Below are 27969 nucleotides of genomic sequence, written 5' to 3'. Positions count from 1 at the left end.
GTGTTTTTTCTATCATTCGACTTGCAATTGTAAACGGTTCGTGTACGGTACTGATCATGTTTTAAAGTGTTGTTTCTATCATTTTACTTGTAAATGTATATATTGTTTCTCACCAGATCTGACTCCGAATGGAGAGAATGACATCCCCGTTTCTTCGCATCACATGCTTACTCGCTTTGTTGAATCCCGGCGTCAATGCTGACAACTATACATTTGGTTTACTTCTAACAGAAGTACCTTACGCACCGTTTAATGTGTATAAAATTGGCGCAGCAGCAAACGTGGCACTAAAACACATCCATAATAACCCAGACATTCTTCCCAATGACACGCTAGACTTTATTTATTACAACAGCGGCTTTGATGGCAGGCTCTCTCTGGAAAGAGTAGTAACTCTCATCCGTGATGACCACGTTGCAGGTATAATAGGACCTGATTTCTCGGCGGCATCAATGGCTGCAGGATTGTTGGCGTCTCAGTGGAACGTTCCCATGGTTGGACATGTGTCGTCCGCATCGGAATTATCGTCTAAAGCTTTGTATGATACATACGGTCGTACGTCATCGCCGTATTCTAAAACCGCCTGGGCAGTCATCACAACCATAGAAGCGTTTGAATGGAAGCACATTGGTATTTTTAGTGCTAGTTATATGACGTATATTGCGGATGCCATAGAGTTAGAACTAACAACAACAAATATCACTATAGAAACTACTTCCTTCAATCGAATGGATGTTTCTCTATATGAAAAAGAGCTGGATGATATGTTAAGAAAAGCAAGGAGTAAGTTGTTAATTCATATCTAACATCCCATTAACACATTATGGGAATCATTATGTTGGTTGAAATATATTTTTATCGAAATTGATGAAAATCAAATGTATAGAAAAAGTAGGGACAATGGTTTATTGAGTTACCTTGAATCAAATAGTGTGAAAATTCTATCTTTCATGTTGTGTTGACTTCCATCGAAGCGATTATTACACATATAATTTTTATTCTGTATGTTTCTAGTCATTATCTTATTAGTGAATGCTGCAAAAGTACGTGAACTTATGTTACTTGCCTACGACAAAGGATATTTAATCAGTGGAGAGTATGTATTCATCGTTGTCGAGCGATTGACGATGAGTGCTTATGAGGTGAGTGGATACATAATAATTTTCTATCACGTTAACCCTAAAGCCATATAATCGTTATTGAGACATGTCCTTTGTTTGTTTTCCGCTGCATTTTATTGGTGCGTACTACAAGTCAGGGTCTTATTGGAAATTTCCAACTACATAGAAAATGTACTCTCTGAAAGAAACACATTCAGCTTATCTGCCATGGTGGTTGAAAAGAAAGTGTGTTTTTACGTGTCTTGTAGCATCAATGCAGTAATTTTGACATTCGAAATGAAACACAATTCTTGTAATTGATAATAATAATTCTTTTTGTATGGCCGTGCGATATGCGAACCATTGAAGACACAGAATTTATGCTTTATATGCCTGCGCGGTTTCAACTGGAGACTGTATCTGTATACTTATTTTCCAAAATATACTCACTGTTGAACTCAATGTCAAAAGTTGCGAGCAGCCATTTTTCTATCTATACTGGCGTTCAGTGTTATTTCACGCATTCGAATTCTTCACGGTGTGTTGTCATAGCTCTGTGTGTCTGGAACGATTTCTTGGCCACGGTTTATACACCATATTTCATGTCAATAATATTTGTTTTTCTTTTCTTTTTTTTTCCTTTTTCGATGCCTATTGACGTATAGCATCCGCCTATATAAATATTGTTTTGTTCATAATACCTTATAAGACTAGTATTTGGCCGGACCTTTGATTACTTACTTTGATTTGTCCTGCTTTCATCTTTGTTCAACGTAGTTGTGTCACTTTAAAAATATTTTCAACCTACTTATATCTAATTTATTCCACATTGTCGTGCAATTGTGTAGCTATGGGGCATGCCACATAATGCCCATTACGTTTTTAATGTTTTAACACATCTTTAAAGTTTGATAAAAATGTCAATACTTGTTTTGTTTTTTTACCAAAAACATCTAGGGTACGGCATGGCTGACTGGCGTAGAAACTCGCAGAGATGATCTAGCGAGGGCCTTAAAATCTCTTCTTGTGCTTGAAATGGTTAATACCGATGAGACTGTATTCAATACATTTGCCAAGGAAGTGATGGCAAGTTTCTTGGAACCGCCATGGTATATGAACATAACAGATGTTTCTGGGGTGAGAGCGATAGTAGTGTTAGATGTCGATATCATATCAAAATTAATAATGTGCGCATGCTTGAGCATGGATTAAATGATTTGAGATTTGTATTCTGTCTACTCTGTAGTTCGCAAAGTCAGTCATACATTTCAGTCTCAAATGAATTGTTCAATCAATGTTTGGTTTATGGCATTGATTATTATCTGCTTTACATTTACTAGCAACCCTAGCTTTAGTCACTGATACGTTGTCTCTTTCAGGTTAATTCAATATCTACATATTTGTATGACGCTACTCTTCTTTATGCATATACACTACATCGAGTACGCATCAATGGAGGTGATCCTTACGATGGGAGAAATTTCTTCAAAGAAATGCAACAAGTTGACTTCCAAGGTATACAACATGGTGTGTTTCAGGTGTTCATGATATGTATCTACCGACACCGCATTTCTGTTCAAAAGTTTCAAAACGACTTTATAATACAAAACAACGAAAACGCAGAGGAAATATAACTAAACCATTTGTTGAACAACTAATATACAATTATCATGTCCGTTAGCATATTGCCTTTCGGTATTTCGTAATAATATTTTCATAATTACATGTAATGAACTTTATATCAAACACTATTTACAATCGTGTGAAGCCGAATTTTAATATTAAGTGTGGATGAGTTTTGTGTCATACTGTGCTGTTTTATTTAATATAGCAGTATGTTTTTACTGAATACGTATGACATGAAAATAATTATCATGCTCCGGCAATGTTCCTAATCATTGAATAATTATATCGAATGATATGCGATGTGCATTAGATAGACTTTCGTAGCTCACTGTTTAATGATTTATTCATGCAAATTTAACCAATAAGCACACATAAATACAATTAACTATACAAAGTTGAATTATGCAAAATCAATTGATAGCTGAGTGTAAGAGGGCGTGAGTCAATCCCTATACGTTCGGTCTTGAATGCAATATTACGTTGCTGGAATGGTCGTTATCTTTAGCAATGTACATTCCAGCTAAATCAAGTACATATTCCGGTTTTCCGAAGACATACATAATATATAACAGTTTTATGCCAACGTAATAGATTGTGCAATTACTGCTCTCTTACAAACGCACCATATAAATCAGCGATTGTCAACAGTTTAAATTAGGCAACATAATACACACATTGCTATACCCACACGATTGTCCCATAGCTCAGACCAAGATAGCGCCAGTATAATGGCTTCATTTGGTTGCCTTCGTAAAGTGGCAGACGACAAGAAACTTGTAGTAAGCTCAAACAAGTATCTTCCCTATCACGGCAGCTAAGATTTCAGTATTGTACATTGTTTTCATTCACGTATATTGCGTCCAGTACCACACAAAAATTGTGTAATGATATTGTTTTCAGCTATTTGTAAACATTGTCTTTGTGAGGTAATTTCATCAAAAAATCACTTCCTGGAGCTTTTGTTTATGACTTCGGACATATAACCATATACATACAGCATATCGTATTTCATCAATAGACATTTTTATTGATAAAAAAAAATATTTTGCAATATCGAAGAAATTGTTTTCATAACTTAGAAGCACACGTATTCGTGAGTGTATAAAAATGATATATTTAGCTTTCGCTTGTTTTTGAAATGGCCTTTTGGAACAAAAAATTATCAGTAATGTACACTTATTTTACATCTAGTATTACGTAACATATTATTAACTTAATGAACAATATATAGCGTTCATTATAGCCTAGTTTATAAACTTGAATGTAGGATGCAACATATATCATAATATCCTTCTCAGACTCGTGAGAGCTGATTTGAACATCAATTGTCTTAGGGTGAGAGTGCGAGTTCCATTCCACGGATAACATCTTTTTTTAAAACACCGGGCACTTTATACTGTCCGATTTCCAACTCGCGATATTTCACTAATTTTTGCCAATGAATCGATGCTCTTGGTGTTCGAGAGATCAAAGCTTGTTGTCACAGTTTTCATTAATACAAATGAATGTTGGACTCCATATCTGTCCACAGGCCTCACTGGTCGTATCACAATAGACGAAAATGGTGATCGAAATCAAGATTTCTGGCTTCTCAATTTCGATGCTATCAATGGTATCTTTATCAAGGCTGGTTTGTATGATAGTGCCACAAGTACGCTTCGGCTGTTTTCTGGTACAAAGATAGCTTGGCCTTCTGGGAAAGATGAGCCTCCACTGTCGGTACCTATATGTGGTTTCCAAAGGGAATTTTGCATAGAACCGGAGAAAGGTGAGTTTGCACCAGTGTTCACATCATCACATCACCGGCTATTGTAGTGTAAAAGATTTTATTCAATAACAAATTTCATTGATCATGATATTACGAGATGTTACGGGTCCGTTCATTTGCTAAAGGAGCAACAGGCGATGGTAACCCGAATGTTTCACTCCCGCGTATTGCATCATGGGGCAGGCTGGACATACTCAGCCCGTATTGTGTCCCCTCTTTGATTTACATGCAAGGTTTTAAAGTCCCACATGCACAAACTTAAAACAATGAAATAGTGACAGACGTATTGTGGCATTGAAATAATTATTCAATAATTTTGTTCATGCAAAAGACTTGCTTGGGACTCACCGAAAATCACAGCAAAATAAGGCAGTTGGGGATGAAAACGTTTTTTGTTGTCTCACACACTGTCATTACTAAAAATTACAGAGCATTACTAAAAATCCAAAGTAAACGTTGGTTCATATACATGTACATGTTTACGTGACCACCAATTTGTTAAGGGTATACATTTCGAACACTAATGGTTAGCTAGTTGATTTACACTTAACGGAAAGTGTTTAGCATGCTTGTGAATAGATACTATAATATACTAGTGGATCGGTCTGGAAGTCTGTGGTCGGAACTTACGTGCAAGACAGTCTGTGTATGCGAGTACCCAATGTACTGAAGTTATGGAGACAGCCAATCACTGATGATACAGAATTCTATGCAGTCTACGTATTTACGTAGCGATTCACAAGATAGATTCATCAAATATTCGGTGTCAGTGCGAAAGTTTTTGTCAGAACAATCAGACTTTGGGGGACGTATCAAATATGCTTCAACTAAACTGGATATTTGCCGACACGAGGATGTACGTCACACAATATCTAAATACTATCAGAGAAGGTATCACGGGAGTTCTACCAGGTGAAGAGCTGTAATATCGCTAAAGAAGTAATAGTCGAGATAGTACCAACATCCCGAAAAATTTGATTACCTTATGCGGATAACCCAGAAATGGCCACATTCATTTTTGTAAACTTAACAATCGTGACCTTCAACCTTGTAAACAAATATTAGGATAATTGTTGGTTGATATATTTGTGACAATGACATGAATGAATGTTATATTCAGATTTCAAGTGCAAGTGCCGAGGATACATGTAGTACATGTTGCTATAGAAACCTAATTCCATATGTGGGAATACATGACAAAACCATATGACCATCTTCCTTTCATAATGGTATTTTAAAGCGCTTATCGCGGCTTTTACTCAGGTTTCCCAAAATAACATCTATTGGTGGAAGAATATCGGTCTGTATCACCTTACCTCAGTGGAGAGGGCGACCCGTTTTGGATGTTTAATTTCATGTAGAACTCAGTTCTAACAATAACATTTCAAAAAAACTACTAGGCTACAGGCTGCATTATGCTTGTCGAATTCGACTGCTCAGTGACATTATGTTCTTTCTGGTGAAGTTGCACATATTCCCCTCCCTCGCTACGTCCTTCAACAAATACCAGTACTATTTCATACAATAATTCCGATAGTAGGTTCGAAAAAAACCTGCGCAGTATTTGATATTTTCAGTTTTGTTTTGCTTGTTTTCAGATTCGACGTTTCTCCTGTTGGCCATTGTTGCTTCTCTAGTTCTAGCGTTCGTGGCTTCTATCATAGCATTCGTCGTGTATCGGAGACAGCAGTTCGAAACTGCACTCCTGGAAACGGTGTGGAAAATAAACTACAGTGACATTGCAACGCAGAAACATTTTAAGGTGATAGATATATGAGTAAAAAATGTCGGGCGAGGTATTCAGTATTTGTGTACTTTTCATTCTATGCAAAGTACGTACGAATGTGATGTCGTACTACCTGTGTGAGTTTCAGTAATTTGCCGTATTCTCGTGATAACCTTATTATTGCGTACTATTTGTTGTCATGTGATGGCTATAAACCACGACCGCGTGGCGCGAGTGGATTATGTGCGAAATTATTTATTTATATGTTTGTAATTTGTCTGTTTAGTTTGTACTTAAATAAGTTCCACTCAGATTTTTGTCATCGTTGGTGGACAGACACGTACTAGTCCCCGAGGGGAAACTTAACTGAGTAGGTCATACTGACCATGAATACCTGGCTATTTAAGTATGTGAATTTTCTCAATCTACATAATTTCAAAAAAATACAACAATAAATGACGTATGCCCGATGACGTAATGAGCAATGGCTGCGATAGACCAACTGCAGACACCAATCATTTGTTTGGCGTTGTTAGCTCAATACTGAAAAAAAATTCCTCAGGCATCTTTTTTTTTAAATAACTGTAACGCAAAATACTATTTCATAGCAGGATTTAACCGTGATATATCATCTATTTAACAACAGCTTGCATAATTACTACACTCCCTTGCCAATTTAAATCCTGGTACAGTATAATAATACAGTATGGTACATTATGTTTTGATAACCTTCATAGTAGACAGTATTATAGTGCTACAATTCGTTATTTCAATGTTTATATAATTTCAATCATTTCATGGCATTTCAGTCATTCCATGGCAGTTATCTCAGTGAAAGCAGGACCGGAATAAACTCAAGGAGTGTTCTCTCAATGGATAGATTTCATGACAACTCCCAGCAGCAAATATTCGCTATGATTGGAATATATCAGGTACGTACTGATAACTCACGTGATGACATTCAAACTTATCATCTGAATATTCATCACCTTTCAACAAATCCATTATTGCAGTCGTTTTATGCGTGCACTGTGTTTTTCTATACCATTCAGGGTGCATTGGTAACCATAAAAAGGGTGAATCGTTCCGGAATAAATATCATACGAAGTCAACTTTTGGAATTGAAACAGGCACAGTATTTCTATCTTTTGTACCATTGCTATTATTTATTATATGTTGCTATATTCGCGTTGCTTAGAGTTGGTCAACCTTTTACTGAACTTTTGTAGCAATATATTAAGATCAAACGTATATTTTGATGCAGAAACAGTATAAGAATGTGTGTACCTTATACGAATCTACTGTTACTAGTTTAGCAAATCAAATAATTGGTTATGGTATTTTTTTGTGTTTTTATTCTCATCAAAAGACGCGTGACATCCGTCATGACAATCTTAATCAGTTTATTGGGGTTTGTATTGATCTTCCGAACATCTGTATCGTGGAACAGTACTGTCAGAAGGGAAGTCTGCAGGTTAGTCTTAGATTACTGTTTTTTCTGTTTTCCTTGTCATTGTTTATTATACTACCGTGCGCTGATGGTTATTACGTTCTCATTGGTCGATCGGTACCACGTGCAACTCAGTTTTCAGAAACTGACTGGGCTAGTGATTGAGGTCAAATAAGTGTGTGTTTTCCCCACATTGTCAATTGTATGGAACGTTTTGAACAATAAACCTGATCCATTGTCATTAAGCTATCCGGGTCATTTTCATGTGGGAAATAACCAATTGTTTCGCACATCCATGTCGTTAAAAGTGCACAACAGTGTAACACGTTTCACACACATGTTTTTATTTACACCATCGTACCTGTATTTAATATTTGACTCTGATTTTGTTTTTCGTGATTGGATGAATTATGCCATGTAACATAATAGCTTCAATGGCAGATTAATACGATGATGATAAGCCAATGTGCAACATTACTCTGACACTCGATGGTGTCAATGTAGTGCGTCCTCTATTTTGAACATAACTATCTGTTCGATGAAGCATATTTGCAGTGTGGCGCGCCATCGTCATAAATTCATAAGTTTTATTTCTAATCTTGTTACACCGTTTGTGTATTAGCATCCAGTACATAACCACTGATCAATCTAATCATTGTGATAGTGTTTAAAACTGCAATGCCTACAATTTCAATTGTCTATGCGTCCTATAAGGCATAAACATGCTGCTTAAACTATCGCTATGTTCCGAATTCCGCCATATATTGCCATCTAACCCATGGCAGCACGTGCTCGAAACTAACCAAGCATTCTGTTATTTGGGGACAGTGAGAGACGTAGTACCGTGCATTGGTGACAGTCCGTAGTTGAATGTTGCATTTTGTTATCCATATATTGTTAAATACAATTTATTATAAATCATCAGAAGTAAATAAATTAGCATGAAACTGTTCAACTGCTCATTGCGGAATTGTCGTATGCACCATTTGGGGTTTATCGTACAGTTGCGCCATCTAGCGATCATCCAATTATGTATTCTGGTGATTTCTACATCAATTCAGTGATAGCATTTCTGAACATAACCGCCCAATCATCGTCAGTATGCGCTGACTAAATACTTTCTTAATTATAAGTTAATTTGATTTCACTGTGATGAAATTATTTTCATTTGACAGCTTTTTTTCATAATGAAAAACAGTATAGGTTTATGTCACACGTAGTATTAGCGTTGACTAGGTAACTGAGTGTACTATTATGCAGTATTTGAGTGATGTACGAAATGCTGATTTACCGGTTTATTGACCGAGTGTGGATCACTTTTTGGGTTAGTATTTATTTGGAAACTGGTTGCCATGGTGTTTGCCCGATTCCATGGTATGTGGCTTATTTTAGACTGTTAGAATTCACCGTGTACAGGAGCGAGACACGGGTTGGGGATGTCTTTCCTAAATTTGGAGTTTTTTATGCTAATTGAGGGTGACCGACCTTTGACCTGAAGAGGCGAGCTGTCGGATTGGTTGAAGGAACGCGCTAGAAAGGGGACTGGAACATGGCCGGAATATCTGAACTTGGTTACAGTGAGCGGAGTGAAGATTCATCTAAATCAGGCGAATAACTGCATTGATTCCTGACTGAACACTTGTGGCAGAGGAGGGGATTCATTCGAGTCGCCGCTGGAGTCAGCTGTGAGACTGAGGGAGTCTTGGATCTTGTGATACGAACTTTCCATGATTGAAAGACGTTGCGCTCCTACAAACCACGAGGCTGACGTTCGAATCTTGATCGATTGCCTGCTGTTGTGTGGTAAACTTGGGACATCGACGAGTGATCAAGACGGCGTGGGATGTGCTGGTAGGCGAGTAAGTCGAGAGAAGACTCTGAGGTAAACCGTCTGATTCATGTGTGAAAGACCGACTTCGCCATAACCGAGTATCACATTTGTCAGGATAATAAACTGTAGTGATACTCAGGTCGACGACGGGTTTGACGTGATGTAATAACCGTTTATTAGCGAGCTCGAAATGACTCTCTCCCTGGGTTATTTCCCCACCGCTCCTGTTTCGGTTTCCCCGGGTTAATCTTGATTTGTGGTTTGTTTGCCGCCAAAAATTGTATTCACCAGTGCGCGAATTTTGCTCAAGTTGAACGGAAGATATGTCAACAACATGGTTGCTGGTTTCCACTGATTCAGTTTGATGTGTATAAGCTTTCACATTTATTGATTTTTGTTAAACTTGTGATATGTTATTTTTCTGTTTCGTTGCGTGTTATTGCGATTAGTAAATATTGTGACGTCATTGCTATTGCCATATGAGGAGTTGCACGCACTTGGTAGCTGATCGAGACTGTACTGGTGCAGAGCATAGTGCTGGCTGGTAGTTTGTACAGTGACATTTGTAAAGAGACATTTGATTGCTTGTTGTCACTGAACTGTAGAGATACATTTGTGCATTGAGTGCTGTTTCAGCCACAACTTTGTAGTAGTAGCTGTGATTTATGATTAATGTTGCTGCTGATGTATTGCAGTTTACTGATCTTGTATTGCATGACTGCTAGTTGTTTGATAATTTACCGTTTATTGTTTGGAATTATTAAAGTCTCATTATTTGTGCTAGCGTGTTTGTGGGTACGGTTAGAGCTGGTTCGACACAATACTTATCCATTGCCCTTGATTTGGATTGAGAGGACCGTTCTCTGGGGACTGTGTGTGCTGGCCCCCTTTTATACAGTGAGGAAAAATGTATGCTCCCCCTTCGTCCACTTCGGATTCGAAATATTGGTCCGATAGTCTGTTTGTGTTTGGTTGCCTGGCGACAAGTGGATGAGGGCGGGACACTTAGATAGTGTACGCTAGTAAGAGTATATTCATCTATTCCGCACCTATTGGTAATTATTCATGCTTTTCGACAGTGGACAATGCTATGTTGATACTCATGTTAAAATCTTTCATATTATGAGTATCTATTTAAAGAACTGCCAAGAGAAATGTTCAACCATCAATACTTTAAACAAAAGTCAAATCATAACGATTGAAAACACGTGGTCTGCCCGTCTAACACACAATTTTCAAACATTTTACAATGTAATACAGAACGGAAGTTACCTCCTGTATTTTAACTTGATGACCGTGTTGCTCACTTTCTATTATAATGTGACGTTAAATGCGGGGGGGCCTTTATGGGGCTACACCGTATTCAGGATCGGGGAGCTTGTTTTTAATACCGGTCTAATAGTCTTTGTCTTTGGTAGCGTGCTTATCTAATAACTCTCCTCCCTCTCAGCTCGTCCGCTGTCACGGGGTGGGGATCGTTTGGTGAATATATATCACCACAACTGAGACTGTGCAGAGAAAGAAATATACCAGTAACGATTATAACAAATTAACACAACACAATATATACGGTTTCCTGTACTTTAATGAACAAATAACAGCAGGGGGTGGGGGTATACAGTACATAAATAGAATTAAAAAGACTTGATCGAGGCTGCAAGGAACACTCCACTCTCCGGTTAACAGCAATGTACCTGGTTGCGTTCCTTCGTATCTGGCACACTGTCTCAGCAGCTGCACTACAATTTAAACTCGTGCTCTGTGTCCAGGGAGTATCGGCAACTTCACTGCTATCTGCTGCTACTGGTAGCACCGGTACAACGGGAGTAGTTCAGGCAGTGAGCTTCAGTGGTTCCTGTTGATCAGCAGGGGTTACTGCACAGCACGTCTGCATGTGTACCACAGTATAGGGTACAGCTCACTGGAGTCAGGAATCAGCGTCTCAGGATGTTGTGGGACCAAGTCAGGTTACCTTCCTGACTAAAGATTTTCCCTTATGTCTCAACTTAAATACCCTAGCTAATTTATGGCCATGCAAATAATAAAATGTATATAACGAAATGATTGGTTATCTCGAAATAGTCGACAAATCAGTGTACAGAGGATGCCAATTTTGGTAGTGGAATAAACCACTCTTAATCCAAGCTCTACCAATTTAAAGTAGGAGACTCGGGTCAATGATGTCATATCTATTTTCATTGCCAACAACACTGGGCTCAGCACATTCCAAAGTATTTCACAATCACCACACCACTATCTGGGACATACCATTATCCCAAAGGGGAAACAGGACGTATGTATATCAAATTTTGCTGACACCCCAATCCAGCTACTGTATCAGCAGTCTAAAAATAAACATGTGCAATGAGTTGTGGCAAAGTATCCAAACATGTGTGCTTTCCACACACACATCCAGGGCTCTGTTCCCTTTTCCAAGTACTTCCCAGTTACAATTTACGTCACATTATCCCCCCCCTGAGTTCAACACACCGGGGTTGATTTCATAGCATTTTAAACAGACGTAAACTGTTGTGGGAAATTCAAAGGGGTTATACATTGGTGTGGCATTGAAGTAGTACATAAAATCAAGGACAAAAAGTCACAGTCCAGTTAACTTCGGCTTCCACTTTATTGATAAATTTGTCCACTCTCCCCAAACTCCCAATGCTGGTCTGCAGCCCAGCAGTACGAGTTCGGTTTGAGATCTCTTTGGTTTCTGGTTACAAAACAAACTAAAGACTGTACTTCATGGGTATAACAAAAGAATAAAATAAATAAATATCGAATAACAACAAGTATAGAACAATAAATAATAACTTTGTTTTCTACTCACGCACAAGTGCGATTTATCTACTTGTAAACTTTTAGTCATATCAAAATAGAAATATATATGTCATATAAATATAGTTAAAATAGATTGTTAATATAGTTAAAAACAGATTATAAATATAGTTAAAAATACTTTTACAGGGCAGTGCACTTCACAGTTTATCACAGTTCAGTTTGAGTCCGTGCTTTCTTCCAAATCAACAAAAACGCACTCGGACCGGTTTCTAATCTTTACTCTCAATTTTCCACCCCCACAACCTCCAGCACAGCATCTCTGTAATTCCGGGGTCTGTGTGCTCACGTCTCGATATTTAACTCCCGCTGCATACTCCTCACCCTGCGTCGCCTCTGGGTTCGACTCCGAGTCCGACGATACCAACACCCCGTCAGATTCCTGTTCCACCTCCCCTCGCTCACAGGCATTCACGTACGCTTGTTTCATTGCCTCTATATCCTTTCCCCCTGATCTGACTGTCGGACGTCTTTCTGGCGGCGTCCTTCCAGACTTTCCTTTCTCTTCTTCTCTCCTTACCCTCCGACATTGGGGCCCACCCTGCATCCATTCCTGGGACTTTCGGATTCGGGGTATAGTATAACTGTGCAGCTTTCCCACACCAACAACTGCTACCCCGAGTGACGATGTAGACGGCTTTTCTGCATCTCTTTCACCATCCGTCTTCTCTTTCCTAGTTTTACGGCTCGCCTCCCTGCCGGTTGCATTCCCATGATGCCGCTCCATGTGGTCTCTCATTCGCCTCCTAGACTTAAAAACTGCATCACATCTCTCACAGGTTACGGTGTCCGGATCAGGCTGTTGACTGTCCCACCTCCTCAAATTCATTTCTTTCTCCCAACGCTTCCTTTCGCCATCCCAATCTCTTTTCCTGCCGCCGGACATTCTTTCTTTCTTTTGTTCTTTCCTTTCACGTCTTTCTCCGCGTTAGCAATGCAAGCGGGTCTCCAATTTTCAGCAGTGGTCACCAGGATGCATCAAGTGTGCAACTTTGAAAGTTAAAAACTTTTTCCTCTGTCAGCGGATTCTATAAATTAAGTATGCATGAATGACGTAGCAATTGGGCTATTTTTAACTCACCTCCGAGGGCGCCCTCGATGTGCTACGTCATCGGGTGCCATCTTGGTTTTCCTATTTACTAATACAGAAACCGACGAGGTATTTTTCTCGTTCTGGGGGGATTCCTTCGCGTCTCTGCTTCTCCTGGCTGCTTTGAACTACCTGCATCTTTCGTCGTGTCTTTTGGGGTGAGTTTTTCTTCATCTTTTATCATGTCATTTTTCCCGTTACCACCTTCCTGGGCCTCGCGTCGTATTTCCGGTTCAGCATTTAACTGAGTTATATTTAGGCCTGCCTTGCTCGAGTCAGTAAATATCGCTTCCGGTGTCACCAATTCAGGGTACTCGGATAAATTAATTTCAGCTTCTGCCACCTTCCCGGGTTCACTGTCCGTCAGCCAGCTTGCTATTTCCTCCCCCTTATATGGTTTCATATGATCGAAATGCACTATCTTCGTTTTACCACCTTTTCCTTTCTGTATTTTATAAACAACATCTGACAGTTTTTCCACTATTATGAAGGGCCCTTGCCATCTCTGCTGTAACTTTGGGGAGCGCCCTTTTCTTTTCGTGGCGTCAAATAACCACACAAAATCGCCTCTTTGCAACTGCTTCCCAGCAAGTCTTTGGTCATACTGTCGTTTCTGGCGTTTTGCACTACCTTGCAACCTAACTCTAGCTTTCTCATGTATCCACTGCAAATTATTCCTCAGCTTTTCCACATAATCTGTTATTGTCTCTTCTCCCTCAGGTACATCCGTTTCCATCGTCAAGTCGATAGGGAGTGTAATCTCTCTTCCCAGCATCAGCAAATTTGGTGTAAATGAGGTAGATTCCTGTATCGCATTCCTATAGGACATTGTTGCCATGGGAATATACAAATCCCAATCGGACTGATCCACCTTAATATACTTGGCAATTATATCTATCAATGTCTTATTATACCGCTCAATATAACCATCAGATTTCGGATTCTCGGCTGTTGTGCGTGTCTTTTTCATACCCAATAGTTGACACATTTCTGCAAATAACCTGGATTCAAAGTTCCGCCCTTGGTCAGAGTGTATTTCTCTAGGAACACCAAACCGTGAAATAAACTGTGTTACCAATGTATGCGCCACTGTCTCTGCTTCTTGATTTGGGAGCCCATATGCCTCTATCCATTTAGTAAAATAATCACCAACCACCAGGATAACTTTATTCCCCCTGGGGGTCTCTGGCAATGGTCCCATTATGTCTAGGGCAATTCTTTCCATTGGGGCTCCTACCCCATACTGCTGCAGTGGTGCCCTATGCCTTCGGGGTAAAACACTACGTTTTGCACAAACGGTGCACTGTTGACACCATAACTGCACATCAGTCCCCAAATCATACCAATAATATCTCTGCTTTATTCTCTCCGCAGTCTTTGTAATACCCAGGTGTCCTGCTGTCACATCATTATGTAAAGCCTGCAGAACCATTTTCCTGTATTTTTTCGGTAGGACTAATCGGTAACAACCCGATTTCCCATCTTCTGATTCTCTATACTTATATAAAATGCCCTCTTTTATTCTCAATTGCTTCCAGCTTCCCCAGTATGCCTTCACGGCGGGCGCCAACCGTGAAATCTCTTCCCAACCTGGTCTGACTCCGCCCTTTTTCGCCCTTTTTACTGGCCCTATATCCGCATCAGCCTCCTGGGCTTCCCTTATCTGATCACCGCTCACCTCTGGTTGAATTCTGACAGACCGTATCTGGGTCTCCATTTCTGTGTCCACCATCCTGGTGTCCACTATTCCTTTTTCCTTTACTCCTGTTCCCATATTCACCTTTTCTGTGTCCCTCATGCAAGTGGGAGTATCCTGCAATTCATTGCTATACTCTCCGGCCCTGGAAATCACAGCGCTATGTTTCCCCTGCCAACCACATTGCCTGCATGGTCTCCTTGATAACCCGTCAGCATTCCCGTGGATTTTCCCTGGCCTGTGTACTACCTTATACTCATATTCCCCAAGGACTTCGATCCACCTGGCGAGTTGCCCTTCTGGACACTTAAAATTCAACAACCACCTTAGAGCTGCATGATCAGTCCTTATGATGAACTTCCTGCCATACAAGTACTGCCTGTAGTATCTCACGAAATTCACCAATGCCAGCAATTCTTTCCTTGTGACGCAATAATTCCTTTCCGCTTTACTAAGCGACCTGCTGCCATACGCTATCACCCTTTCCTTTTCATCCTGGACCTGTGATAAGACAGCACCAATACCTGTTTCACTTGCGTCTGTATCCAGCACATATTCTCCTGTTTCCTGTGGATACGCTAGTACTGGGGCAGACATCAGACACTCCTTTAACACCTGGAAAGCAATCTCACATTCGGTATCCCAGTTAAACACTCTATCCTTCTCCGTTAATCTATGCAAAGGTACTGCTATCTTGGCAAATCCTTTTACATATCGGCGATAATAGGACGCTGTCCCCAAGAAACTTCTTACATCCTTCACACTTGTTGGCGTTGGCCACTCTTTTATGGCCCTAACTTTGTCTGGATCCGTGGCTACCCCATCTTTCGACACTATATGACCCAAATACATTACACTGGTTCTGAATAGGTCACATTTCTTTGGCTTGAGTTTTAGTCCGGCTGCCCGCAATCTGCCTAGCACTATTTCCAGACGCTCCAACTCCTCATCAATATCTCTGCCATATACAATAATATCGTCTAAATATAACAGGAGTATTTCCCACTGCAATCCAGCCATTATTCGCTCCATAAGCCGCTCAAACGTAGAGGGCACATTGCAAAGGCCGAAGGGCATCACTTTCCAACTATACAGACCACCACGGGTCACAAAAGCAGCTTTCTGTTGTGCCTCTTCATCTAACTGGACTTGCCAATAACCGCTAGCCAAATCTAAGGTAGAAAACCAGCAAGCGCCTGACAGACTGTCCAGAGAGTCATCTATTCTGGGAATTGGATACGCATCTTTAATTGTTACATCATTCAGCTTCCTGTAGTCAACACAAAACCTTGTCCCACCATCTTTTTTCTTTACTAACACAATTGGTGAAGCCCAGGGACTACAACTTGGTTCAATAATACCGGCTTTCAGCATCTTTTCCACCTGCTTCCCCGCTTCCTCTCTCTGCCAAATTGGTAGTCTTCTTGAGGGTTGCCTAATAGGAGCTGCCTCACCTGTATTAATGGAGTGTTTAACCAGATTGGTACACCCCATATCATCATCACCCCTGGAAAATACATCCGCATACTTCATCAGCAATGCCGCTACCTTTTCTGCTTCACCGTCATCCAGCTCTGTTGTACTCCGCCTCCATATATCATGCAAATATTCTGGCAGTTGCTTTTCTTTCAGTGGTACCTCATTTTCTTTATCCCTCTCTGCTGTAACCACACCTTCCCCCTCTGATAGCGGCTCCAACATCCCCACCGCAGTGTCTTGTTTTACATGTATCGGGTGTGGGGTTACATTCAACAACCGTACTGGTATTACCCCATTACAATCTGATACTAATGCTCTTGCCACCATTATTCCTCTTTCCGCAATCGGGTTTCTATCTGTCGGTATCACCATTCCCTGCCGAGAGCCTGGGATCTTTCTGTTAGCATCACATCGTACTAACATTTCACTGCCAGGAGGAATATCAACGGCTTTTCTCAGCACCACTCTGGCACAAAGAGTACGGGCCTTCCAGTCATAACATGAGACTATTTCATCCAGAAATTTCAGCTGTAGATTCTTTATGTCCACTACACAGCCTAAGGTAATCAGCAATTCCATCCCCAATATTGCATCAGTCTCCATATCCACTACAATCACATCGGCTGTGGTTTTGTATTTACTTATGCGTACCTCCATATTAGCTCCACCATGCTGTTTCATCAAGGTACCGTCTGCTTGCCGGATCCGAGTCGTCATGGCTTCCAATGCAGGTCTCTGCATCTCAGGTATACGCTCATAATGTTTTCTTGACAACAGGGTTCCTGATGCCCCTGTATCTATTAAAAAATATCCCTGTAATCCTCCTATTCTGCCTGCCACAAATATACCACTTGTTGCCCTTGTATAGTCATGTACAGTAGGCAGGGGTCTACTTTCAGTTGCTGGGGGGGTCGCTGTATCTGATTCCTCTAGTTTTGTCTCCCCTGCCTGCGTACCCTGTCCCCTCCATCCCTGCACCATTTTTACTGCTTGTTGGGGTTGCCTGGGCCTGTCTGCATTCCCGACCCAGCCCTGGCCCCTGGGGTTGGTCGTGATTCGTTTTCCGCATACCCGTTTGGTGGAGTTGCGCAGTTTCTCTTAATATGCCCTCGTCCTCCGCATCTGTAACACTCAATTCCCATCTGGCCCCACCTTCTTGGTCTTTTATCTTTCCCTCCACCGAATGACTGCTCTCCTATCTGGGTTGGTTGGAATTTTCCGACCCCCATTTCTTTTATTCCTTCATTTAGTTCTACCATCTCCGAGTCACCTTCAGCATTCAGCACCCTGCCAAATTTGGGGCACCGCTCAGCCAATCTCCTTTTCTCTGACATCACGTGTGATTCAGTCTCCAATGCAGCCTGTATCGCCTGGTCAAATGTTTTTGGATTTGCTCTGAATATACCGTCTCTTATTTCCTTTTCAGGGATGGCATTCTTAAAATACTGCCTGCCTAGCCTTTCTTGGGAAGCCAGATCCATACCTGGGTAGGCCATCTCTGTTAACTCCCGTATAGCTTCACCCAATTCTTGCAAACTTTCATCTTTCTTGCGCTGTCTAATCCGCAATTCTGCCGCATATGTATCTGCTTGCCCACCGGGACCAAATCTCCTGTCCAGTCTGGTGACTAACTCCTGGTACGGTATTTCTCCACCATCTGCTTCTTGGGTCAGCACTTTTTGCGCCAGACCGGACAGACTCACTGCCAAATACCTGGACTTATGTGCCATATCCCAATTATTTACAAGTGCACATTGCTCAAAATAGGCCTTGTAATCTCTCCATGGTGTTTTCCCATTAAATTTTTCTGGAATTATATTAGGCTTCGTCACAGGATACATGCCCCTCTGCCGGAAAGCCTCCTCTCCTTTCAGTGCTTTTTCTTTGCGCAGCTTTGGTCTAACAACTGGCTCTGGATCCTCTTTTATTCCCCCAAATAAATCTGAGGTGGGGTTTGTCAGCCGTCTGCCAGTTGATTGTGCCCGGGGGTACCCAAGCCAGAGGTCATCTGCTCTGTCAGCTGGTCTCCCTCTCAGTGCTGATCGGTACCGTGGTGTGGCTGTATCCAGCCTTCATGGTATATCTGTTTTCTCGGCTACTGCTGGCTTACTCCGCTTTTCCGCTGTAACTCTACTGCCAGTCAACAGTTCAGCTTTACTAATTTCTTGGGTCCCATAGCCAGAGGTTGGTGTCACCTGTGGCGGCAGCTCATCCGCTCTACCCTCTGGCTGCACAACCCCCTCCTTTTCAGTCTCCTCTGGTTCTTTAAACTCTGCAATATCACCAGCTGCTGCTTGTGCAAACTCTATTTCTCCTAATGTATCAACAAAAATTTGCTGATCATCTCCCTGCTCTGTATCAGCTACTGGTTCAATCTGGATACTCTCTACTGGAATCTGCTCTGCCATATCTGGATCGGTATCTGGAGTCGCCATGATCTGCTTTCTCTGGTTCACCTCCTCTGCACCAGTTGTATCCCACCGCTGCCACCAATGTGACGTTAAATGCGGGGGGGGCCTTTATGGGGCTACACCGTATTCAGGATCGGGGAGCTTGTTTTTAATACCGGTCTAATAGTCTTTGTCTTTGGTAGCGTGCTTATCTAATAACTCTCCTCCCTCTCAGCTCGTCCGCTGTCACGGGGTGGGGATCGTTTGGTGAATGTATATCACCACAACTGAGACTGTGCAGAGAAAGAAATATACCAGTAACGATTATAACAAATTAACACAACACCATATATACGGTTTCCTGTACTTTAATGAACAAATAACAGCAGGGGGTGGGGGTATACAGTACATAAATAGAATTAAAAAGACTTGATCGAGGCTGCAAGGAACACTCCACTCTCCGGTTAACAGCAATGTACCTGGTTGCGTTCCTTCGTATCTGGCACACTGTCTCAGCAGCTGCACTACAATTTAAACTCGTGCTCTGTGTCCAGGGAGTATCGGCAACTTCACTGCTATCTGCTGCTACTGGTAGCACCGGTACAACGGGAGTAGTTCAGGCAGTGAGCTTCAGTGGTTCCTGTTGATCAGCAGGGGTTACTGCACAGCACGTCTGCATGTGTACCACAGTATAGGGTACAGCTCATTGGAGTCAGGAATCAGCGTCTCAGGATGTTGTGGGACCAAGTCAGGTTACCTTCCTGACTAAAGATTTTCCCTTATGTCTCAACTTAAATACCCTAGCTAATTTATGGCCATGCAAATAATAAAATGTATATAACGAAATGATTGGTTATCTCGAAATAGTCGACAAATCAGTGTACAGAGGATGCCAATTTTGGTAGTGGAATAAACCACTCTTAATCCAAGCTCTACCAATTTAAAGTAGGAGACTCGGGTCAATGATGTCATATCTATTTTCATTGCCAACAACACTGGGCTCAGCACATTCCAAAGTATTTCACAATCACCACACCACTATCTGGGACATACCATTATCCCAAAGGGGAAACAGGACGTATGTATATCAAATTTTGCTGACACCCCAATCCAGCTACTGTATCAGCAGTCTAAAAATAAACATGTGCAATGAGTTGTGGCAAAGTATCCAAACATGTGTGCTTTCCACACACACATCCAGGGCTCTGTTCCCTTTTCCAAGTACTTCCCAGTTACAATTTACGTCACAATAATCTAATTTTATATTCTATTCAGGATGTTCTTGAAAATGATGAAATCACCTTGGATTGGTTGTTTAAAATGTCCTTTGCAAATGATATAGCTGCGGTAAGGATTTTTCGAATAGGATGTAACCCTAATTAACCATAATTTATTTTTTATCACGAACACTATATGATATAAATATACTGGACTACTTTCAGAGTTTACGCAATCACGTTTGCCGCTATTTTAAACAAGGTGGAAATCTTTTGAAACATACAAAACATTTTGGGCACACGTCAAAAAAGATACATGTACTGGATAAAACTATTTATATATTCACGATGTTGTATCAATTTGTGCATTTATGTACGTCAAGAATTCCCCCATCGCTTTTCCCGACGTGTGTCGCCAGTTCGCCTACACTGATTCCCTCATCATTGTTCCCTAAATTTGACAACCTAAAAGAATGTTTGTTTTGGTAATTTCCCCACAATGTTTCGTATATTCGAGTGTGTGTTCGAAGTTTTATTCCAATCCAACATTCGATTATCAAATAATGTCTTTAGAAACTTATAATAATATTACCATGCATTTATTTGTATACAACATTATATCATCAGGAAACTAGTTATATTTTCTTTAGTGATAAAGAAAATATAATTTGAGCTGATGTTACTACACCAATATTTCACTAATTGTGGAATTTTTTTTTCTTCACAGGGTGTTCAATTCCTTCATAAAAGTCCATTGACTGTACATGGTAATTTAAAATCGTCGAATTGTTTATTAGATGGACGTTGGGTTGTAAAATTAACAGACTTTGGTCTTTGGGAATTTAAAAATTATAAAAGATATCGATTAGAAGTGAGTGAAGAAGCTGCATATCAAGGTAAGATGAGAAATATCCCGTCAAAATTTGTAAATCATTTATTATCTTCGTGTGAATGAGATGAATATGTACTGTGAAGCAAATAACTGTATACAACAAGTCGAACGTAATTGACGGGGAACAATAACAATAAAACAAGCGTATAAATATAAAATATACTTGTTCTACACACAAAATATCTTGTTCATTTCTAGGATTGTTATGGACTGCTCCTGAACATCTGCCAGACACAGATATTGTCAATTCAACTGTAACAATGTCGCAAAAGGGTGATATTTATAGTATTGGCATTATCTTACACGAGATAGTGTACAGAGATGGGGTATATGGTAACACTGCTTTGTCACCACGAGGTTTGTCACGTGTTAACCAATAATTAACCTTTAGTGTATTTCATAAGTAGTAGCATGACATAGTTACAGAATTATGTAATTATAACAATTCAGTTAATTTTATTCACATAACTGATTGGTTAATATGAAAAATTTGTTATTGAATTTTCAGAAATTATTGAAAGGGTGAAGAACATTAAAACATCTACAGTATATCGCCCTGGGTTTGTGAGTGATTCCTGTCCACAAGAAATGACTAATTTGATACAGCGATGTTGGCATCCTGTGCCGGAAAAGAGATGTGATGTCTCATATATAAGACAGATCTTACGTAATATTAATCCGAACAAGTAAGCACGCATACAGAAGTATCGGTCTGAAAAGAGCATGTTGTGCATACTTAGAATACAGATCAACCCCATGTCAGCCAACTATTCTACCAATTATTACCTGTTTTATTTTGTATACGTCGTTCCTTGTTACTACTTATATTTGTGCATGTTAAGATATATTTCACGGCATGTTCTTCGGTAACCTTATTATAAGGTTAATAACAAAATGTATGTCCAATTACATCGTACATCGAAGGTTTTTGATCGAGACGTGCTGTGTTGAAGTGTACAGTGAACAAACATTCGCTATTTTGTTATTGAACTTACTATTATACATCTTCATCTAAACTACCGTTTTTAGGGTTCGTTATCAGTCGCTGTCAGTGGCGTATTCAAAAAACTGTCTATTCAGACGCGCCACACGGTGCACTTCGCTATCACAAATGCATAGCGTTTGTTTTTTACTACCTCGGAGCCTAATAAATGGCCGTACCCACTCTCCTACGCTTTGGTGCAAGCTATCAATAATGTCTAACACATGTATTGATGCATTTGATTTAACGGATACATTTTTAAAAATATATTATTACGCGCAGTTGCTACTGAGAGAATAAATCAACTTGAAGTTCTACAGGCGGATGACAAAGGCATTATGGGAACACGTTGATACCTCTGTCGACATTTCTGTATTCATAGGAATTCGAAAAAGACAAGTTGACTAAAAAATTAAGCTACACGCATTTGCAACAACAAGTTGGTTGATCGACCCCTCTCCCATTCGTGGGAAAACTGTAACGTACCGAGCACATCAGATATTACTATCTTTTTCCACATTCAGAAGTGTAAATATAATGGACAACATGGTTACCATGATGGAGAAATATGCACACAACTTGGAAGAAATAGTCGCTGACCGAACTTCTCAATTAACGGAGGAAAAAAAGAGAACGGAACAACTATTATATCGCATGTTGCCACGGTTAGTAGGTATTTTCAAAATTTGCTTAGTGACTTGCACGAGTGGGTAACAGTGTATGCTTTTAGTCTGTGTATTGTGAATACGGCGTGGTCATAACCATTGTAATGTTCGGAAGGTTATGTTCAAAAATATTCGTTTGTACACTTAATTAAGACAGTGAGTGATAATTTATACCACTCTGAGGAAAACCCAACATTTTAACTAAATGATTGTTATTTTGCAATCATACATATATGTTGTCGTACGTTATACGTTTACCCCATCATGATAAATTCATTTCATAATCTTTATTTGTACAGATCAGTGGCAGAGAAACTAAAGAATGGCAACCCAGTAGAAGCAGAGACATTTGATTCTGTTACTATATTCTTTTCTGATATTGTAGGTTTCACTGCAATATCCGCGTCCAGTGATCCAATGCAGGTACGTGTATGCACTCTTTTCACTTGGAGATATTGCGATGACTTTGTAGCTGGCTGCATAAGTATGTAAGTTAATAGATTAGTTACATCTATGTTTTCTTTCTGTGTTTGTATGTAACTAATTAATACTTAATACGCATTTAATTACGACAATTGAATGTTGTCCTAACTATTTGTTGCTCAACGTCTTGCATTCATGTCCAGTGATTTGTTGTTGCTTTTTTCCCATATTCGACAACCATGTTTTTGCTAACTCCTTAGGAATTTCGATATATAATTATACTGATTCCACCTACAGGTAGTTCAACTATTGAATTCGTTATACTCCCTGTTCGATGGAATTATCGAAAGTTGTGACGTTTACAAGGTAAATTATGTAAACATTTCTTATCTCACCGCCCACAATTGTCAGTCTTCATACGCAATCGCCAACTGTACCCGTAATTCCTTTTCGCACGTCAAAATATAGACATCGTTCAGCAAACTGATTTTTTGTTTTTGCATTTCTGATTTTAATTTCTGATTTTTGCATTTAATCAGGTAGAAACTATTGGCGACGCATACATGGTGGTCAGTGGATTACCGATACGTAATGGGAATAAACACGCTGGTGAAATAGCAACTATGGCATTGGCGTTATTAAGTTCCATTCAGTCCTTCAAAATTCCACACATGCCGAATGAAAAATTAAAACTACGGATAGGTATACATACAGGTGAGTCTATTGTTTCGATATATACATGATATTCACTTCGTGATCATGTGATTTCGGATTTATTACACTCGTGTTGTGGGTTCAACAGTTTCCAATGACCATGGAATATTGACAATTGCTGCGCGAGTTTAATACATCTGATATCACGAATTGGAGAATTTATTATTTGTAGACACAATTTGTCAGTGGGCGTTGCTATCATGTGTACAGTTGGCAAGCTCTGCCTTGCAAAAATGTATTATTTTGTAAGGATTATCTGTATTAACGATTTAAAGCTACATTCCACTATAGTCGCACTAAATTAAACAGACACTGAATCCACCGTCGTTACACATTCCGTTGATAAACGCCAAGCGAACTACTTGGGACTAACGTACATTCACTAAGACCGATAAACTTGTCGAGGACATTACATTTACGCGAAACAACAATAGAACAGAAATACGCTTTGCTGCATGTAATACACAATTATATAGTTATGTATTGATACATAAGTGTATAATATACTGTATTTGTTGAAAACTTATATTGTCAAGTCACTAAATGACTAAATTGATGGCGTAATGTCGCCAGATAGCGTCATCCAATCTGTTTGCCGATAAATGTTCAATCCTGGAAATTATATAAGATAACATAGTCTATTTGATTGCTGGGAAGTCTGCCTGTTTTGGTTAACAACTGAAGACAAACCACAGGGAGCCCAGGAACTATACGCAACTGTACGCACTCCCTATGAGCGGGGAGAGGGGGTATCTAGTGTAAGAAATAGACAAGGGATGAAGGCTCCAGTGAGCTCATATTTTTTAAACTGGAAAAAACAGACGAACAGAACTAAAAATAAAATCTATAAAAATACAAGGTTGAAGAATATTAGTTGCGCTTTAAAATTTCGCCAAAGCTTTACCTATATTTTACCTATATCTGCAGAATAAATCAAGGAAACTACACAAATTGACTCCATTTATGAGGAACTAACGGTTGGCCCGAACGCATGGCACAGTTGGAGACGAAGAACCAATCACAAGACTGGTTACGAACCAGTAGAGCAAGGCTAACAGAGTCGTAACCTCGATGTGGTTTGTAACCAGCCTTAAGATTGGTTGTTGACAAATTCTGAACAGGCCACGCCTACAACTCCATATCTCTAAATGCTTTTACTGATGATCAAATTTCATATTTATTCATTATACATCATGTAATAGATATACAGATGTATTGGTTTGACGATACGATTCAAAATGGCTGATCGGAGGCCATTTTGTTTTAGTTCATGCTATTCCAGAGCAATATATGAACAAGTATTTGTACTACTGTAAAATAATTTATTTTTGCTTGGAATTATTGTTTGCTATTTTAGCTGAAGGAATGATTCAATGAAAATAAAAGCCAGCGGATATACCTTTTTTTTCTTTATTTTACATTCAACAAAATACATACAAAGCAACGTCTTTTCAGCGAAAATTAATTCCAGCTAAAATAAAGTATTCTACCGTATATTACAATAAACAAAACTTTATAACTTAGATTTGATAACTAACGGAGACTGTGTCATGCATGGCTTGTGTTTTATAGGTCCTTGTGTGGCTGGTGTAGTCGGGTTAGCGATGCCTCGGTACTGCTTGTTTGGTGATACGGTCAATACTGCGTCTAGATTCGAGTCAAACGGTGAAGGTGGGTTATTGCATAGTATCCGGCACTAGTACTCACATATGCCCAACATAGCAGCGGTTGCTTATTGTGGGATGTGCATATTATATGCAAGATGCTGACTAACCTTTTCAAGTAAACTGAGGTTTCAACGTCAAGCCATATGTTCCATGTAATGTTTCGTGTTTAGGTCGAAATACATTTTAAAATATGTCGTATTTTGCTCCACGGTGATTCCCGATAAGATCTATTTGGTTAATAATTATTCAAGCTTTCGTGGTTATATATCTTCACTTATGTATTACATGCACAGTGTATGGTTGAGTGTAGACTGTCGACAGTCGGTCGTACCTAATATTATCTGTTATTATTAATAAATATTATGTATAAACGTAATAGGCGTAAATAAATTGCGAACGCCGGGACAGAAAGTATGGAGTGCCGTTAGGCACGATCAACTGTCTGGTGCTGCAATTCACTGGTAAGATTTCTTACCAGATCCGGGTAATTTCATATGCAAATGATAGTTGCGCAGATGTCTATTATTTTATCGTGGCCAATCGTGAAAAGGGTCAGGGGTCGCTGGCTACGAGGATCGCCCACGACTTACGCGAAGTTTGTTTTGACTGTACTATACGCGCGATCGCGACACTTTCCACAGCAATTTCTCATATCATGACACAAAAAAATCTTGACAAATGCATTATAAAAGTGCTGGAACGTTTAGACTACCATGATATTTCTTGCAAAGAATACTAGCGAGACACTATCGCAAACTACATAGAAGGGGGAGATATGTTCGTCAGCGTGCCGTGTTGACATTTGTCTTGTCAAAAAAAACTCGTTTCGAAACCAGAGATCCCCCACTTTCAGTTTCCATTCTCTTAGAGGAAAATGCCAGCGACCTTTCCAATACCTCTCGCTTAGTTTGTTGAAATTTCTTCCTGAACTCATCCATATTTTTATGCAGAGTCGACGCTCTCAGTTCACAGTTTTCTGCACGCATACGAACTGACAATATGTAGATCGATCGTCTCTGCCACAACAAATTCGATTTCTTCGCATGTCGTAGTTCTGTTGATCTCGCGAATCAGTCTCTTCCTGTTTTCTATATTTTCTATTTGACTTCCACAAACAATGCACGTTGTTTCCTTGGTTCTAGGCGATTTAATAGTTTTCTTTGCTATGTTGGTTGGAGTGATTGTATTCATCATGTTCATAACGTGAACAACCAACGCATTCAAGAGGTCATTTAGAATGTATGTGCATACATTATGTTATAAGGTCAACATCAACTATGAATTATTCATATCAACTAGAAACCTGCAGACGGCGACAGTCTCTCGGGACTAAAGTCCCTCGAGTGAAATGGTTCGCATTTCCCATCAAACGCCTTCGGCGTTCGAATGTCTAGGAAACACAATTATATTAGGTTCGAGGATTGTCGACATTTCAGGTTAGGTGCTTTATACTACAACTATAATTTTATCAAGTCACGTGATCAAAACACGCAAATGTTAACCTCTCAATTTCAACTTTTTGCATGCTTGTATTACGAAGTGTTTTATTGTAAAACAAGAATAACCAAGCCACGGATTAGTAAGTGGGAATTTAGCGAATATCAACTGGTTTTGAAATTGTAGACGGTCACATTAATTAAGAGAGAGTTTTCAGCTGGATCAACAGTTCAAATGTTACCATCAGTGGTGTAGTGGCATCAGGTTTAGTCATGGAACTTTCAACTCCTGTGACAATACTCTGAACATATTGGATTTGTGTTCATGTAAAATAGCACTGCCTTTCAAAATCAATGCTGTCTTTTGAAAGTGTGATTGTAATATGATCTCTACGTGTTTTTTTTGTGTGTGTTTTTTTGCGATATGTAAGTCAGTCAAGGTGAACTTTTAGAGTGAATATCATCTAAATATGTTGTCTATATTACAGCTCTCCGTATCCACGTCAGTGAAGAGGTAGTAAAAGCTCTAAGTGTACATGGTGGATATGTATGTAAACAAAGGGGCGAGGTTCATATGAAGGTAAATTATGGAATGTTCGCAATACTGGATTTAACATTGAGTCGCTCTATTATTGTAATTTGAAATATTTTTGTGAAACATGATCGTATGACTTTTTTCTGTTTACTTTCAGGGTAAAGGCATTCTGATGACATATTGGTTGACCAGAAAGAAAACCTAGTTATATGTGTACGTGATATAATTTTGCTCAACCCATGTTTATAATAGTAAAAGCTCACTTTACACAGTTACAGTACTATATCATGACTTTAATGTGTGTATTTAGCAGCAGTGATACATCGTGTGAATATTCGGTTGTTATTGTTTACATTCAGTCGAGTCGCATACGAACTGTTACAGTAATATATATGGTGTTCTAGATAGTGTATTTATCACAAGACACAATTAGTTATGTAA

General features: G+C 39.6%; 1 protein-coding gene and 1 long non-coding RNA gene across 2 annotated transcripts; both read left to right on the top strand.

Annotated features, from left to right (window-relative positions):
* The first annotated feature begins 128 nt into the window (after nt 1-128).
* Nucleotides 129-27767, top strand: LOC102805006 (atrial natriuretic peptide receptor 1-like). The gene is made up of 20 exons (XM_078008179.1): nt 129-783; nt 1015-1142; nt 2058-2237; nt 2480-2615; nt 4258-4494; nt 6093-6256; nt 7030-7152; nt 7273-7350; nt 7590-7694; nt 20273-20344; nt 20942-21110; nt 21305-21463; nt 21615-21792; nt 22613-22753; nt 23053-23176; nt 23474-23542; nt 23716-23890; nt 25463-25561; nt 27482-27573; nt 27686-27767. Exons 1-20 carry the CDS (start codon nt 129-131, stop codon nt 27731-27733), a joined length of 3132 nt encoding a protein of 1043 aa, XP_077864305.1. The 3' UTR covers nt 27734-27767.
* On the top strand, nt 13456-14373 carry LOC146746600 (uncharacterized). Its single transcript, XR_014929149.1, has 2 exons — nt 13456-13590; nt 14153-14373. It is a non-coding gene; the product is annotated as an uncharacterized LOC146746600 (long non-coding RNA).
* Nucleotides 27768-27969: the final 202 nt, after the last annotated feature.

Source organism: Saccoglossus kowalevskii, chromosome 4, assembly GCF_978046115.1.
Source record: "Saccoglossus kowalevskii chromosome 4, keSacKowa6.1, whole genome shotgun sequence".
Taxonomy (NCBI): domain Eukaryota; kingdom Metazoa; phylum Hemichordata; class Enteropneusta; family Harrimaniidae; genus Saccoglossus; species Saccoglossus kowalevskii.
The sequence above is the reverse complement of the archived record's forward strand: the minus strand, read 5'-3'. Positions and strand labels throughout refer to the sequence as shown.